The 17678-nt window shown below is 34.9% G+C and overlaps 1 protein-coding gene across 4 annotated transcripts in view; it reads left to right on the top strand.

The window, feature by feature from the left end:
• LOC149805329 (TOG array regulator of axonemal microtubules protein 1-like) overlaps nucleotides 1–9990 on the top strand; it is a 189395-nt gene extending 179405 nt beyond the window's left edge. For all 4 annotated transcript variants that reach the window (XM_089949253.1, XM_089949254.1, XM_089949255.1 and 1 more), the window contains one exon: nucleotides 2326–9990. In XM_089949253.1, coding sequence (XP_089805379.1) covers nucleotides 2326–2585 — 260 coding nt within the window. In that variant the 3' untranslated portion in view covers nucleotides 2586–9990. The remainder of the gene's footprint in view (nucleotides 1–2325) is intronic.
• Nucleotides 9991–17678: the final 7688 nt, after the last annotated feature.

The following is a 17678-nucleotide window of genomic DNA, read 5'->3' as shown; positions in this document are numbered from 1 at the left end:
AGTGGAGTAACAGCGTTTGAGATAGCTCCCACCATTTTCCAGTTCTGTACAATAGTTGCTGTTTCTTGCCAGTTTTTCATTCTAAACTGTATTTTTCTCCACTCCAAAAAATCATCAGATCTTTGTTCTTTGCTTCCTACTGATTTAGTCTTGTCTTTTTCAGAAATGTGCTTGCATTGTGCTCATTTTTATATATATCCCAGGTATTTGTTACTTCCCATGCTTATCGTTAGAGGATACCAGAGCATGCTCTTTCATACATTTGGTTGATTAGATAAAGGTATTTTGGGCATTTTTACTTCTTAGAGTAAAGTGTACTTCCTTATTTAGACTGTCATTCTCAGTTTCATACAAGAAAGATGGACTGTAATATAAGAGATGCTGTACCTGGTACATATAATGTGTAGCAAATATTCATCTGATAAGAATAGCCTAATCAAGTTTCAAAATGTGCAGGAAAATTTTTAATTCATTCAGCATTTATTGGTGAATGGGGAGTTCTGAGCATGCACATCACTGCATTTTGTCATCAAAGGAGTTAGCTAGTCTTTAAAAAATCTGTACATATATCAAAACTGTATCTTCCATTTTCAAGTTCTTCATGTAATTGGATTTAGTGGTGCTGTTTACATTTTCTGACACTAAATTGTAATTCTGCAACTTGTATTATTATCTGGAGTATAATGTTTAAACTATGGAAGATGTTTTAATGAAACTTTGCTCACATATGATAGTCAAGCCCCCGGCTTCAAAGTTAAGGTGGGAAAATGTAACTCAAGCCTGTCTGGAAAGCAATTTGTTAACCTCTTTAGATATTTTAAAGAAACTTGAAGTATTTGCATATCTTGATTATACAATTATCAGCTACCATAGCCCTGCCATCTGCCTGAAGGTCAAGGTCATGGCAGGGAAAAAGATAAATCAGTGGACTCTATGATGGGTATAACTTGTGAACCAGTGAAGATATCTTAACAAAACTTGAGCCTGTTAAATATTTTGATTTTACGTGTACTGTATGTCATGAATTTAGTGATATCCACTGGTCACAACAAGAGATAATTTATGTCAGTGGCCTGTCAGTTTTTAACACCTGCAGACACTTTCATTAAATTGTCTTTCACCTTTCACCTTATTATACAGTACATTCTCTAGCTCCAAGGTCAAGGTCATTAGCAGGAATAAAGGTCATGAGATTGATATATCATGTGTTATTTGCAGTGCTCTTTTATATGCTTCCCATAAGTTGAGCATATTGTTTTTAAATTGTTCACCATCTACATTTACAATTGTTTTTGGATGGCTTATACTTCGGGTATGGAAAAACCCTTTCAATTTATGGATGAAAATGTCAAAATCACTGATTGAAAGATGAAAAGCATTTTAACACAGAAACTTAAGTTCACCACCATCTAAGTTTACCAAAGTTTGTGAATGGTTTGCAGATGGGGTAAGGAAGAACCCTATCAATTATGGGTCAAAAGGTGAAAGATAAAGTTCACTTTGAAAGAAGATAAATGGCTTGTACCTGGTGTAAGGAAGAAGTCAGTTGATTTTTTGGATCAAAAGGTCAAAGGTCAAGATCACATTAAAATTTTAGAAAAAGATGAGTTTTCACACAACATTAGTTCTAGATTACAAGCATGTACCAAAACATTGTGGATTGCTTGTACTAAGCAGGGAAGAAGTCTATCAATGTTGGAAACACAAGGTCAAAAGCTAAAGTCTCGGTAACTGAAAGATGAAAAATGGTCTCTGCACGAAAATGTCAGTTCTACATTAATGACCTGGACCAGACTTTGTGGATGTATTGCACTTAGAGTAAGGTAGAAATCTATTCATTTGGGGGTCAAAATATCAAGGTCACTGGCTGTGCAAATACATTTGTAGTTTCTATTCTTATCTTCAGCCTGAAATTAGGTCATGGCAGTTTAGATCTCCACAAAGATGACATGCATTCACATTGATCGCTAAATGTTTGATTATTATTTGTAAAAATATTTACTTCTCCATCCCGAACACAAAATAAACATCTAGTTTACATGTTTTGATACTCTCTCTTACATTTTTTTTTTCCCATTATTTAACTTTTATTTATAATGGATTTCCCATCATTAAACATATAATGTGTCAGGTGTCTGGTTTTTTATTTTTTGTTGTAAGCTGTTTCTTCCCCTAATGAGAAGCTTAATTAATATATGGAGGTTTGGTTAGTATTAGAACAGCTTTATTGGGATGAAAATATGTTACCATATTCTGCCATTTCATATTTCACATTATATTTTAAGATCCATTAAATGTTTTTGTAATATATCACACATTTTTCAGAACTAGTTAACAAGGTGTATCCAAAGAAACAGAAGCAAGTGGCCCTGCATGTTTTGCCCTTGTTGTGGCACCTACTAGGAGCCACCAACAGTAGTGGAGCATTACAGGGAGGAAGTTCTAACATCCGAACAGCCACTGCAACCCTCATTAATGTTTTGCATGTTCATATGGGATCCACATTGATAGAACGTGCCCAAGCTGAGCCAAATGTCACACAGCGCCATATACAGCTTCTTCAGGAACTCATAGAACATCACTGATAAAAGTCTTGAAGCATATCTTGTGAAACGTTGATGAAGATGATCTAAAAAGTGGGCCTGTAAACCTTGGAATGTTTTCTGGCATTGGAAATCAGTGTTAAAGGTGAACAATATTTCATTGATGTTATCAAACCCAATGAATTTGTGTATGGATAGACTGGGATCATGTGCTACTGTGAATTATTGAGAATTTTCCATTCTTTTGGGAGAGTTTAATGGAATTCAGTACTCATTTTACAAGTAAACCATCCAGCTAAGAAGACTGTAGGAAGTGATATTTTTTAGTATACACAGATGTTGTTAAAAGAGTATTTATTACATTTTCATGTTCTGTGGGAATATTTGTGTGTGTGTGCATACACAGCACAATGAAGAGGTCAGTATAGTAATGCTACCAAAATGTATAGTGAGTGTATTTAGAGTTAAGTGATATTACTTGTTAAATGCGTAATTATTGGAGGTTGCATAGTATTTATGTAAAGCCATTACTCAGATGTTTGTACTATTCAAATATAGCCATTTCACCGCATAGATCCTTAATAGTATCTCAGTAAATGTTCAGTCTCTTCAGCTTGTTTGTAAGGACAGAACAGTAATGATAAATAGTGTACCAACTTTACTGTTAGTAGACATGGTTTACGGTGACCATCGAGCAAAATTCATACAAACATGTCAACAACCTGACCTGGATTTTACTGATGGTGGGCATTGACTTCAGGTCGGAAATCAGGAAGTTTAATTGAATTAAAATTAAGTCTTATTCAGATCTGATGAACTATTTACACTACGCTTGTATCTGTTCGTTATTGTCAAATTGGGGCCTGGAAATATTGGATTTTTCTCTGTTTGTTCCTCTAAAACAATCACATCCCAAACTATGAGTTTGGTATATGGTTTAAGAATACGGCATTTCATTAAAGCTCTAGTGAACAGTTTACCATATATACTCGTGTATAAGACAAGTCACATCCAGCTGTACACTATATGGACCCAGATCTGCTGTTGCATAATGTGCCATCTAATCACGATCTATTAGTTTGTTAGGACTAATAAGCAAATGAAACAACATAGATCCATATCTGCTGGTGCATTATGCAATGGCAGATCAGGATCTGTGTCATTTCTGATTGGAACTGACTTGCATGCAAATATATACAGTACTAAAGATGGCCCAGTTGGACAAGTGGTCTAAGGCACTCACTTTACTCATCTTACCTCTATCTGCATGAGTTCAAGTCTCAGCTCAGCCAGCATGGGTATGTGAGAAAGCTTGCCAGTAGCTTCCCATGGGTAAATTCTTCCAGATGTCTTGGCAGGTTCATCCTTCACCAGATATACTGGCTGCCATGTATCAAATCACTAAAACATGGCTTCCAAAAAAATTAGATATACAGGTCTAAAGTTGAAACTGATGAGCTTTTCATTTTATTGAGGTACCAGTAATTGTTAGTGTGTGTTGATTATCATATACAGGCATATATTATTTATTCTCCATGATAAATGCATTCAAATTCACAAGGATGATTATGTTCACGTAGATAAAGACTCAGGTCATTTATTGGTAATGCACAGCATTATGTATAGTTTTAGGTACATAATCATACGTGTATTGTGTTCGTTTATGAATGTATGGACTCGATAAGGAAATCTACATTTATATTAACAGACAGTTTCTCCCATAATCAGACCAGGGTCAAGTCTAATATATTAAATTTATAGTCTGTATGGAATTGGCTTATTTTCAAAGATAGCCCTGATAAATATTTGCCAAAATTGTGTAAACATAGGGGTGGGCTTGTCATCAAGCATGGGCCTGACTTTGAGTAAGTATGGGTAGTTGCTTGAACTTAGTTTTATGTTTTAAACATAAATCATATGTGTATACGTTACTTCAAATAGTGATTATATTGTTATTGGGACAAAGTACTTGGTTAGTGGCAATATATCAAAGTAGTTTCGACATGATGAGGCTAAATATGGGTTCCAATGACATTGCTAGTCATATGTATGACAAGTATTGACAATTTCATAATTGTGAATATCTTTATCACAAAATTCACAAGAACATACAATTTTGTTTTTAGCAACACATGATAAAGGAATTTTTTACCAAATTGAAAGGGTTAAAATTTATGCGGGAAATGCTTACATTACCAGTTTAAGCATTAAGATGTCATGTTTTTATCCATGATTAGGGAAAATGGGAGCTGTTTACAACAAAATTATGGTGAAATATTAGGATTCAAGAGTCCAGAGATGTGAAATTATTGTTTGGAGAAAATGCACTTGTTGCAGTAGAAATTCTTGTTCTGATTTGTTCCTTTCAAGGAGGTACCTACTTTGACTTTCTTAGGTATTAAAATTACAATAACCAGATGGAAACTGTAAAATACAACTAATATGCATGAACTTCTGCTATAATCATGTAAGAGCTTTATAACAGTTTTGAAGGGAAATGATAGAGAAAATTTAGCAATTGGAAGTGACACAGTTTTCAAACATTTTCCTTTGGTTTACAGAACAAAAATCATAATGCACTAGGATGGGAATGTACTTGTTGATTCTTTAATAAGAAATGTACCACGACTGAAGATTATGTATTGGTTGTTTCACAGTTAACTTTTATTATTAAAGAAGATGCTTTAGGCAACATTTATTGTCCTAATAGCTCACGGTTGGAGTATTCATTTCAGCGTGTACTTAAAGTGTTATTAACATGAGTTATTGCAGAAACAATTTTTATACATTTTCCTAGAGTTTGTACACAGGTAAATTCTCTGTATAGCTTGTATATATAGATCATATTGACTTGACATGTTAAATAATTTCTTAATATTTTTTATGAACTCCGTCCACGATATAAATAAATACACAGGAAGCCTGTATTTTTGTAACCAGTAGATTTACATGTATATTATAGAAGGTGTAAATATTGAAAATTTAAAGGAAAACCTTTGGTTCAACACAATTATATTCAATGGTGCATGCTGTTTAATCTTTTTGTTAAAATGTGATATTTTTCTTTAAATTCATTTTGCCAACACTTCTCATTAATTTTTCTCACATACATTTTGTTAGTCTTTATTATCTGTGATTCTGCCATATACTGGAGTGCATGTGACCTGTCAACTAACCAATGATTGATTTAGTTAAATCGTTTTCCAGTTTGCAAATATTGTTCTATGTACATAAATAGAAATATAAAAAATATATAAAAAGTCCTAATGGTTAAGCATTTTCATGAAATGTAGATAGTGTATACACATGAAGTAATGTTATATTAGTGATAGTCTTTTCACTTTGCGGTTCTTAATAGAGTCATTCAGCCATTCATTATACAGTAAAGATCGAACCTCTTTATGCAGTGAAACCGGACTATAGGCTCATATAGTTTCTTCATTTCAGTCAGAATTTAGCACGCAGACTTGACGTCAGTGCTATAGCCAAAAACTCTGGAAACTGAATTCATAATAAACTGTTTGCACTGACTCAAGTTGAGGTTTCATTTCTTAGTGTAACAATATTCATCAGTGGTAGTATTTCTATAATGTGCTGTTTTATGGTACATAATTGCTTTTCTGTAGAGGAAACTTAATTGCATTTGCTGATTTATGGAGGATTGTTTGTGGTGAAGACAGTGTCACAAATGTATTCATTTTAGTGTCAGGCATTAGTGCATTTGTATCTTTTAAAAACTACACATAACATTTGGGCAAGTATGAATCCAAGGGCCATCTCAAGGCCTTTGCTGGTGAACACAAGTAGAAATCCATAATACCATTTGGTTGTCACGCCCAGTGAACCTAGGGAAGTAGCAGTTTTGCTTTGAGATGTGTGGAAAAAATAGAGCATTTCATATGTCTGATTACAGGATTTGAAAAACATGGTAGCATATAGCAAATTTGCTTTCAGTTTTATAGTTTTGTTTCTTGCATAAAAATCAGAAAATATTCACTACCAAGAAATTTGAAATGGAACAACCCTGGTTGAAAATGTTTGCTTCATTGGTAGTTATTTTGCTTCTAAATTCAAAAGTAGGTTAAACTTGCCTGCTACTTCATCTTTAATTCTGATCCTAGTAGTTATATGGAATAACAGGTGATGCTTGATTTATGCCACAGGTGGCCATAATCTAAAGTAAATTTCCATTCGGATACATGTAAATTACGGATCTTCTTTCACCAATTTTATTTTTAAGTTTTCAAGTAATGATTGTGCATAATTGTGTAACAATACATATATACATGAGCTGTGGACAAGTCACAGCAAAGGGCACTAGTGTTGGCATAGAAACAAATACATTGGCATAAATTAAATGTTATTTCTTCATTGAAAATAACATTAAAATGAAAGTGCATAAACCAAACTGGAGTATAGGGAGCATCACCTGTATTTTTGAACACTTATTGATAAGCTCGAGTTTTAAATACAGCACAAACGAGGATGGTTTCTATAGCATTTACAGATCAGTAGATATTTGATGGAGTTTTAGCTACGATTGGTGATGTATCATCACCGATTTTAATATTTAAGTTGTAATCCTGGTATTTGTAGCATGATAAAAATGGATTGAATCAGTCTTGAACAAATGGGAATGTAACATATTAAGCTTGCTTCATACATAAGCTTCTAATTTTAGTATGGTTGTGATAAATTTCAGAAGTCAGTCTTGCTACCATTCTGTCAAGTTTAACATGTGTGAGTGTATTTTCAGCTTGCATTATATTTGTATCACAACATAGATTTTTTGATGGATTTGCACCTAAAACAGAATTATTTATTTTTAACATGGAGTTGACAATTGAATTCAAACAGCTATCAAGACAGCTTGAATTCATAAAGACCAACAAAATTATTCACATCATCATTTTTGTACATTGAATGCACTTGATCGATTTAAGAAAACTATCTCTTTCCTTTATATGGATATTTTAGTGAGGTTGATGGAACTTGACACTGCTTTTAGCTTTGTCTAGTTTTCATAACAGATTGTATGCATAGTGAAGTTATTTATTTCTTTGTTACAGTTATTTCCATTCATGTTATATCTTCTCTCACTTGTTATTGTATCAAAAACTGTTGTAAGGACATAGTGAAGACTGGTCTGCTATGTCGGCTTTTTAAATGTACGGATTATTATGAAAGATATTTGATCCCACATAAATCATTGTAATGACCTAATGAAATATTGTTTGATACAAGTGTTTTCGGGCTTTGTTATATGTCAGGCATAGAATTCAACAAGTTTTGATTGTAGATTTAAAAGTACTGTTATTACCTTAAAATGGGGGGAAAAGTCGATGGCAAAATGGAAGACTCTGTTATGTGCATTCATGTATAAACAGAGTTAATTTGTTCTTGAATTTTTGCATGAAATTTTTAATCACATTCAGTAGAATACTTGACCTGGTACTGTAGTAAATGAACTCAGGTTTGAAAAGTTTTTATTATCTTTAACTTCACTTTGAGTAGATCTGGGGTTACAAACATTGTAGGATTGTTTAATTCGTATCTTTGCAAATTTTGTGATTTTTTTAAAATGACTTTAGAGAGACTATGATATTTATTTTTGGAGTTCAATTTTGCTTGTTTCATGATTACAAGGTCTGTTTTCCTTATTTTGGTTCCTGTTTGGGATTATTGGGTGTGCAAATAGGTAAAACAAATAGAAATAAAAAATAGTAACATCTGGTAAAAATCTACACATCGGTATCTATCACACACACCTTTATTAACATCATAATATTATATCATAACACTCATTCACTACACTGTAGCATAATGCCTAGCAACATCACATAGAAATGTTCTTGAGTAATGGCAAGTTCTTAATGCTCTTTAGTAAATATAATCTTAAAATTTGTGTTCACTTCACCTGAAATGTACGAAGCTTGTTGAATAATACATGTCACTCCCTTCAGGCAACCCATTTCATAAATAATATGAACACTAGCACAAGATCTTCATTTACAAAGTTTATGCTTCTTCATGAACTTTAATGTTGCTAATGCTTTTGTGGTGAAATAGTGCTCATTCACCAAATGACTTTTTTGTTGTTGATGAACTGGAACCGAGTCTTGATTTCAAAGGAAAACTTTAGCTTAACAGTAGAGAAACCTGTAGTTTTACATTTGGAACAAAATTGGGGATGAAAAATGACTGAACAAGGAATGTTTTTGAACTTATATAATTTCTTGCTGGATTGTAAATGTTGAAATAGCTTTTTTCTGAGATTTTTGGTTGTGGATTTGAATATTTGCTATTGTAATACTTGGCTATTGAAGTTTGAAATTAGGAGATGTCCATACACCATTTAAATAAAGAAAATTACTATAAATTTATTCAACCAGATCTTTTTTCAGTTGATGATTATACTGCAAGATTCTTTCTCTGTCAAACAAAACATGGTTTCAGACAAGTTGAACTCTCTGATGGTTTTAAGTATGTTAGAATTGTTCCTATCTGTAAAATGTCTTGTATTGATGAATTTGTTGAAACACTAAAATGGGATCCAGAAAGACCATATATACTCACAAGTCAAGGCTACCTGCAAACTGCACAGAAAGATATACTGTTGCATGTGTTGGTGGATCTGGATCATTTTTTAGGGCTAATTAGTAGAACAAACATCATACAACATGATCTGCTGGCACACTATGCAACAGCAAAAACAAGGTCTGTATTGTATGCAGTTGAAAATCATTTTTTTATAAAAATTTCAAATTTATACCCAAAGGGTTATTTTCTTGTTCACATACCTCGCTATGATAAACAATTGTTATGAACTCCAACATATTTTCTTATGGATTCTTGGGCTTTGAAAAATCATTGCATCTGCTCATCTAGTGACAGGTGGGCAAGGAAGGATATGTTTTTGTTTGTTTGGGTTTTTATTCTTTTAAAACAGCATATAATTATGGTCATATTGTGATCTTTTGTCCTGCAATATTATAGCAGTGTAAAATTTTCTTGCGAACTGGGTAGGAACTTGTAATTTGTGTTGAAATTACTGTTTGAAAATCATTTGTATGTCATTTAAATCCAGACCGTTTATCTAATACAATCCTCGTATGGCTTTGCTTGGAACACAGCTATTTTTCAGTTGATAGGTAAGACAATAAGCAGTGTTTGGTAAATTTCTTCTGCAAGTTGTTTTCTTCTCTCTTTATGTATCAAATACAGTTTAATCCTTTGTTTTACTTCATCATGCAAATGTTGCTATATGTGTTGGTGGAAGCCTTTCTCCATCTTTGTTCACAGAGGATAAAATATTTATTACGTTGGCAGTCTCATGCTTATACATTGTAAGATTTGTAATAATGCCTGCTTGCTCAATATTAGGATATCACATAGAAATTTGGGATGTGTTATAAGATAATTATGAAGAATAAAGTATGAATTACGAGTTCGACTTTTTAAAAATTGTTTTAGCCCTCCTGTACATAAATGGAAGGTATTGTACAACAAAAGGCACAAAGTTTCACTAGTGTTGTCATCAGCATCTGCACATGTAAACCTTGTGGCATCCTCTCTGCACATCAACGATTTTTGTTCTCAGATCCTCAACTAGACATGTGGTAAAAAAGGCTTGAAAAAGGCATCGGTGATATATTCAATGTAAGATTTTGCATCATACTGTACTTCATTTTCCCCACAACAGTCTCAGAGTGGCATAACCATGTTAATCAATCTAGCAGATTGGCTGTTGCAACATTCTTTCACCCACCAAAATGTGAAAACTTGGGAAGAATACCAATTTTTGAAGTCAAATATATTTATTTAATAGTATTTACCTAATCATAAAACCTTTGGTGTGCAACGACTCTTTTGCAAATTCAGCTCTCCCAAGTTGGATTTTAGCTATGAAAGTTAAAAATTTGTCCGCTGACACAGGTGGGAGCTGGAAAAGTGTGATCGTCATTTGAATAGAGGGATTGATGCCAAATCCCATCCATACTACTTAAGTTAGTACTGGTGTTGAAAGCATGCTCTGCTATAGAATGTAGCAGTGTAGGTTGGGAGGGTATGTCCATATTATAATAGGGTAAGTGTTACCAATAAGAAACACAAAATTGGTTTCTTCCTAAAAATATGTTACCAGATCACAAGAATAGGTAAGAGGTGGAGGGAGTTACATCCCCTTATGCCAAAGAAGGCGCATCAGCTTCAACTGTCGAGATACAGCTTGGCAAGAGTAGTAATTCTACATTCCTCGAATTTAGCCCATTGAGATGAAAGACTAAAGGGGTGGAAAAACACACACACACACACAGTCTTGCTAGGATGGCATGCTAACTGCATTTGCTGAAATGTATCATGACTTTATTTTATGGTTGGTCAGTTCTTTGTATTCACAGCAAATAACCTGTCTTATTTATGATGATAGAGCCTAGTATGAGATGCTGACCTTTCCCCTCTTTCAAAGGTAAGAATAGATGAGATCTCCCTTCTTGCACCAGTTCTGTTCGTTTATGGCACCACTTAAAAGCCCTCGCTGTGTCATGTCAATTGCACTGAGGCAAAGGGTCCAATATTGTTTCACCACAAAAGACTGAAGGCCCTTGAGTACGAGCCTGTTCTTGACAATGAAGGCTATGAGTGAAGTTAAAACATCCCAAAAGAACTGTAGATAGTTTGGATAAACTGACAAGACATTATTTCACTGATCCAGATTACTGGAGCAAGGACAAGTAGGAAGCAGATCCTGCACAGGAAAACCAATGCTGCTGTAGAGAGTGATTTAAATGGTGCCCTATTCACCTATATCAGAACCAATGATAGATTCTATATCAGAACCCATGGTAGATTCCATTTCAGGCACAGAGGCAAAGCCTGTTGTCATTCACAACAGATCAGAGTTCACTGGAAGGTTGAAGAGGTTGTTGTTTTGTTCTAGATCCTCCCTTCTGTGGTAATGCAATGTGTCTGAGATTATAGAGTGGTACGCTGTTATCATGATGGGTGCTAATATAATCTTCCTCTCAACAGCAGAGAAACGTGTCTCACTTTCATCACTAAGAGAACATTCACCACTTCCCATGTAAACTTTCAGGGTGGTGGGCCTTCATGCTCAATTAATTTTCTCCATCACATGTTCAGAAAATTGTTTTCCTCTGAGGTCTTGCTTAATATGATCCAGACATGCGGATTTTTAATCCAGGCTTAATAAAACTCCTGCCAATCAAGTTGCCCAAGCATGTCAAGAAAGGCCATGATTTTCTTGGAATTTCCACTGCCTGATATGACAAGATTATTAATGATTTTTCAAACTTGAAGGAAGTGACTAGAATAATTAGCAATCCTATTTCCTTGCTTTTTGTAAAATCTTTGGGATAAGAGGTGTCAGAGCATAACACAGACGTCCAAACACCTGTTGCTACTGCGTAGCTAATCTATTTTTGTGCTGAAAACTTGCCATCTTTACTCTGTGAATACATCCTCCCACAGAGTGGAGAAAAGTCAGTAAACCATTTGCACACCACTCTGTATGTTATAAGGTCATGCACCGAAGGTAGATCTTACCGGTCATGTTTTCTTCAGACGACATTTAGGCAAAACTTCAGAGTGGGGTGGGAGGAGGGCCTTTGGCAATAGTGACATAAGTTTTGCATAAATTAAAATTAGTTATCCCCCCCAAAAAAATACATTTTAATAGCAAAAATACTTATCCAATCGCTATTGCTTAGCTAAATTTGTCAGGTGGGTATGCTGATGCTCTCGTCAAATTGATCAAAAACAGAAACTGAAATGTATTCACCATAGAGGGAGAGGTCCATTTATAAAAGGTTGATGTCTCTCTGAGGTACATGTTGTGCCATAACAATGGGCCCCAGAGAAATAAATGCATGCACTCTATTGTGCTAATGAGCGAGGGTAAAAGGAGGAAAATGTAGTATGGGAATACCAAAAGCTGCCTTCATAACATCCTTCAAGGAAGAATGATTAATGTAGGCCCTTGAGGTAGCAACAGCTCAAACCTCGTCAGCTTTTAGTTTCATAAAGGAGAGATCTCAGTTGGTGAGGGATTGATATGCTCTTTTGATTGTGGTGGCAATCCACCGATAGATAGTAGCAGCTGTAATGTCTACGGAGAATTTAGGGAGGAACAGATGTTTCCTACCATATCTTTTTGCTTTGGAGACATGCAATGTCAACATGAGCATGGGTAAACATTACAAGTCTACAACGTGAAATTGAAGACATAGGAAAAGATGCTCTCAACATTAGGCGGGGCCTGTTATTTTTCGTAGAGCAAAGGGACTTACTCATACCACAGTGTTTATATGTAATGAGCATGTGACCACTGCAAAAGGATAGAACATGAGGTTGCCTCAGAAGCCCTTTAAAGAACAAAGTTTTGAATGGGGAAACTTTAACATACCGTTTTTCTTAATGAAAAGAAAAGACATGAAACTAGAAGGAGACCGCTTTTTTTGTGGTAAGTTGCTACAGGCATAATTTCTTTGGTAATGGTTTTAGCAAACATCTACACAGTCGGCATCCATGAAAAAGAATGAGAGGCAATTTCTACATTCTGTGGATGACCATACGACATACAGAGTGGTGTGCATAAGGTCATACTGACTTTTCTCCACTCTGGGGGAAGAGTATATTTACACCAAACGAATGGTGAGTTTTTGACATGAAAACAGATTAGATATGCAGTAGGGACCAGATAAATAATCATTCAACTTACATGAAAGAACGTTGACAGCCCAGGCATTCAGATTCTAGGACTTGAGAGATCAAGGTTGAAAGTTCTTGATCCACCATGTCATAAAAAGATCAATCATTGGCTGATTCCAACAGGTATAGATTGGACTAATTACAAAGGCCGATGCAACCATTCATCTTGTATTAGCTGATTTCTTCAGGGCAAAGAGTCTGCTAATAATTCACTCAGGATGTGATGGACTTGAATGTGAATTTCTTGTGGATGACACCACCTTAGAAAATCCATGCCAGGAGGCAAAGGTCTGGAGAGTTGGTTCACCCTTGCCTTCAGAGATAATTCACTACAGTGGAGTTCTTGGACAGAATAAGTATGCCATATTCTTGTAGCATCTACTGCCACCAATGAAATACTTTCACTATGGCCTTCATTTCTAGGATACTGATGTAAAATAGGTGCTCCTGAGGAGTCCACGATCCTCAGACTTCCACAAATGATAGATGGAGGTGGGCATCGAAGGCTGCCAAGCTGGCATCTAAACAAAATGTGATTCCCAGTGAATGGCCATGCAAACACCCACCATCAGCTATGTGGGATTGTCCCTTTTATTGAGCAATAACCCCATATAATCAGAAAATGGCACTGTTGGTTCCCAAATTTTGGTCACCCCTGGGGCAAAATAATTATTTGCAATGGTCTCATAGGAGATCCAATAGGTAAAGGAATTCTTTGGTAGAGATATAATTCTTGAGAGGATTGAAGATTCCTCCAAGATTATTTCAAGGCATGTTCTTGGAGTAAAGGAGACATACATTTTGAATTATATACCCAACAGAAGTAAAACTTTGAATGGTATTATAACAGATGTCTAGTTGACTTCGTATACAGTGAGGAGCAGACGTGATATGAGCTCGTTTTGATCTTACATATAACACACCTGGTTCTTTTGTATAATGGGAATGTAGACGGAAATCACTGCCTTGAGGTGGCTGTGAAGAGCAACAAAATTCTGTCCATAATACATGTTAAAATCCTGTGACTGATGTTCAAACTAAACGAAAGTTCTCTGAACTGGTATACTGAATCCCTGAATGTGATTAGTTTTCATTGTAAATGACATTGTCAAAGTATCATCATTTTCCACTCAAAAAACATCATGTCTGAATGAACCAGGTGAGAAATGGATCTATAAGCAGCAAAAAATGCCATTGACTTTTGTTAGCAGTAGCTGTTTGTAGTAATTGCTGGTTTTAAAAAACTGAAGGACATCCACTCTATACCAGTTTCTTGGGGTGTCTATGGAATACCATGAGACCCAAGAAAGTCATGTAACGACTCCCATTACATTGAAAAGTTGAATTTGGCCTATTGCAAGAAAGTTTACATAACGATTGCCCAGATAGCAGTCACAGAAATGCATCTCTTCTGCCACAAGAATTTATTATGGGAAGTTAGTATTGAGCTATTCTATTATGCAAGCCATAAGTGTCTACTCTACAGTATTTACTCTTTAGCATGAGTGGTCTTGATGAAAGGATTTAGGTTAGATGTACCAAATACCATGAAAAGATAGTCCTCTAAAAATTCTTCAACTCGAGCACACTTGATTTATCCTTTGACATAATTGGATCAAGATATGACAATAGAGTTTGTGATAAATCAAACTACAATGTATACAGTGTGGCAGTTTATAGCGAAGTCTAGCAATGGGGAATCATGTCACAGACATGTAGCATCATGTCCCACCCAGTCACATCTTGACATCAGGCCAACCACTCCTAACATTAACCTCTTAATGCTTAGTGCCAAGGCAGGCAGCTACTAGTAACATTTTTATAAAGCTTTGGCAAGATTCGGCTGGGGTGAAAATATCTTAAAGGGTTACGAGTTGGTACCTGTGGCATATCGACAAAGGTTTATGAATTGTTGAAAAAAGCTAGACACAGCTATATCGAATTTGCAGTGGAAAAAGAACAGTTATCTGATAGGTAGTGCTCAGCCAAGACGGTTGATCAAGATTACAATAACCAGACAGCTCATGCAAATTGACAAGTTCAAAAATTCCATCCAGTTGCTCGCACAGCTGATGATTATTCCTGTACCCACAGACTTTAATTTGTCATGAAGTCTTCTTCACATCAGTGTTTTTGGTAAAAGAAATCATCTCAAGTCTCATGAGTACTTTCATATCTCAATCTGGCACGACTTTTAAAAATCAAATGTCTGATAAGACTGATCAGAAATCATTCTTATCTCATCATATCTGCACTTACTATAAAAAGAAAGATCATGTCACTTCCAACTGCTTCAGGTTGAAAAAAAGTAACAGAACAAAGACATGCCAAATGCTCTTATTTTAAAGAGATCAAAGTCACATTCTTTTATTGAAAGTATTACTTTTGTTTGGTCAAACCAACCCTAGTGTGATTCTATTTTGGAGAGTTGTGAATCAATGTCTAAAGGTTCTATATTACTTATTGGTGATTCTGTCAAACCAATCCCTATTAAGATATTAAGGGACACATGAGCTTCTAAGAAGATATTGTCATCAGGCACATTGCCTTTGAGAAGTCTTCTTCTAGAGAAAGTGTTCTTGTTCAGGGAGTAAAGTTTGGGTTTGTTAATGTTCCATTTAATTGTGTAAATTTGGCTTCAGACTTAACTCAGAACCCATGACTGTTGCAACTGTGACTTCTGTACCATCAGTGTATTCATTTATTACTAGGCTATGGCCTAGCTGCAAAATAAGTTCATGGTTAATTCACTTCTAACTTATAAACCATGTTTGGATGAAGAAAACAAAATTGATCCTATTGAGAGTGAAATCCCTGATTTGTATCCAACTTGTGCAATTACCAGAACTTTTGGGGAAAAAAGAGCTCTTGAGAATGATATTGACTAGGAAATTATTCCTTTAGCAAACACACTAATTACTCAGTCTTTTGATAATGTCACCTTTGCTCATAGAATATATCAATCACTTTATGGTTCTCACATTGATCCTCCTTCTACTACTCATTTTTTCTACTCTAATCATGTTAACAAAAGACAATCACTCGTTGAACAGGAACAAAATAATGAGACAATGTTTGTTTCAGATGGCTATTAGTTAAACCGAAGCCACAAAAGTCCTAGTTGTTATTTTGTGAAAATTGGGGTCCTTGTGAGAAAGAGGGGACTACCCAGGGTACCTGCTGGTGACAAGTGGTCATTGAGCTATCAAATTGTCATTCTGAGGTCATATTTATAGGAAATTCTTAATCTAACCCATAAAACTCCATTGGGTGGTCATTTAGGAGTCAATAAGATTTATCACAAGATCTTCATTTTTATTTAAGGAAACTTAAAATTGATGTTTCTAAATACTGTATATCTTATCATACTTGTCAATTGGTAGGCAAACCCAATTAGAAGATACAGAAGACTCATCTACAACCTATTCCTGCATTTGATGAACCATTTAGCAGAATAATGCTTGACTGTGTCAGTCCCTTACCTACAACCAACTCAAACAACCAATGCTTGCTAACTATATTGTGTCCACACTATTTCCAGAGGCAATTAATTTGAAAAATATTAAACTAAAACCATCTGTAACAGTTTGACAAGTTTTGGTGTGTGTGTTTTTTATTATTTTGTTTTGTATACTTGTTGGACTTCACAAATCTTTCCCATCTGATTTTGGGTCAAATGTTTTTATATTTGGAATTTTCCAAAAGGTTATGAGTGAATTAGGCATCCAACAGTTTAAATCTTCTGCGTATTATCCTGAACGTCAAGGAGTTTTGGAAAGACTTCATCAAACTTTGAAGAACATGATTCAGTCATATTGCTTTGATACAGTAAAGGATTGGGATGAGGTGTTCATTTACTGTTGTTTGCTGCTACTGAATCAGTTCAAGAATCACTGGGCTTTAGTCCATTTGAACTTGTTTTTGGGCATAATGTTTGTTGACCACTGAAGTTATGGAAAGAGTAACTTTCATTCAAATGTAGATTCCAAGTTTAATGTTCCTACATCTCTGATTTCAAACATAAGTTGTCAAAGGTTTGTGAAGTAGCAAAAGCTTACCTTCACACAACTCAGTAAAAAATGAAATTAAGGTATGACAGAAATATACATTAATGGGGTTTTCAGACTGATGATAAGGTTCTGGCTCTCTCATCCATACCTCAAAATCGTCTTTGAGCTAAATTGTATGTCCCTTATGCAATAGAAAAGTAATTAAATGATTTAAATTATATCATAAACATACCTGATAGGCAGGGAAAGAAACAACTTTGTTATATAACTATGTTAAAGGAGCATTTTGGTAGATATAGACAATTATTAAATAAATTTAAGCGTACAAACCCACATGGCGACGATGTAAATAATATAAAGCAATCTGACTGTAGTGACTCTGTTTTTGTTTCACCAA

This window comes from Sinohyriopsis cumingii, chromosome 2 (assembly GCF_028554795.1).
Source record: "Sinohyriopsis cumingii isolate HCF-2022 chromosome 2, ASM2855479v2, whole genome shotgun sequence".
NCBI classification, from domain to species: Eukaryota; Metazoa; Mollusca; class Bivalvia; order Unionida; family Unionidae; genus Sinohyriopsis; species Sinohyriopsis cumingii.
This window is presented reverse-complemented; position numbering and strand designations above follow the sequence as displayed.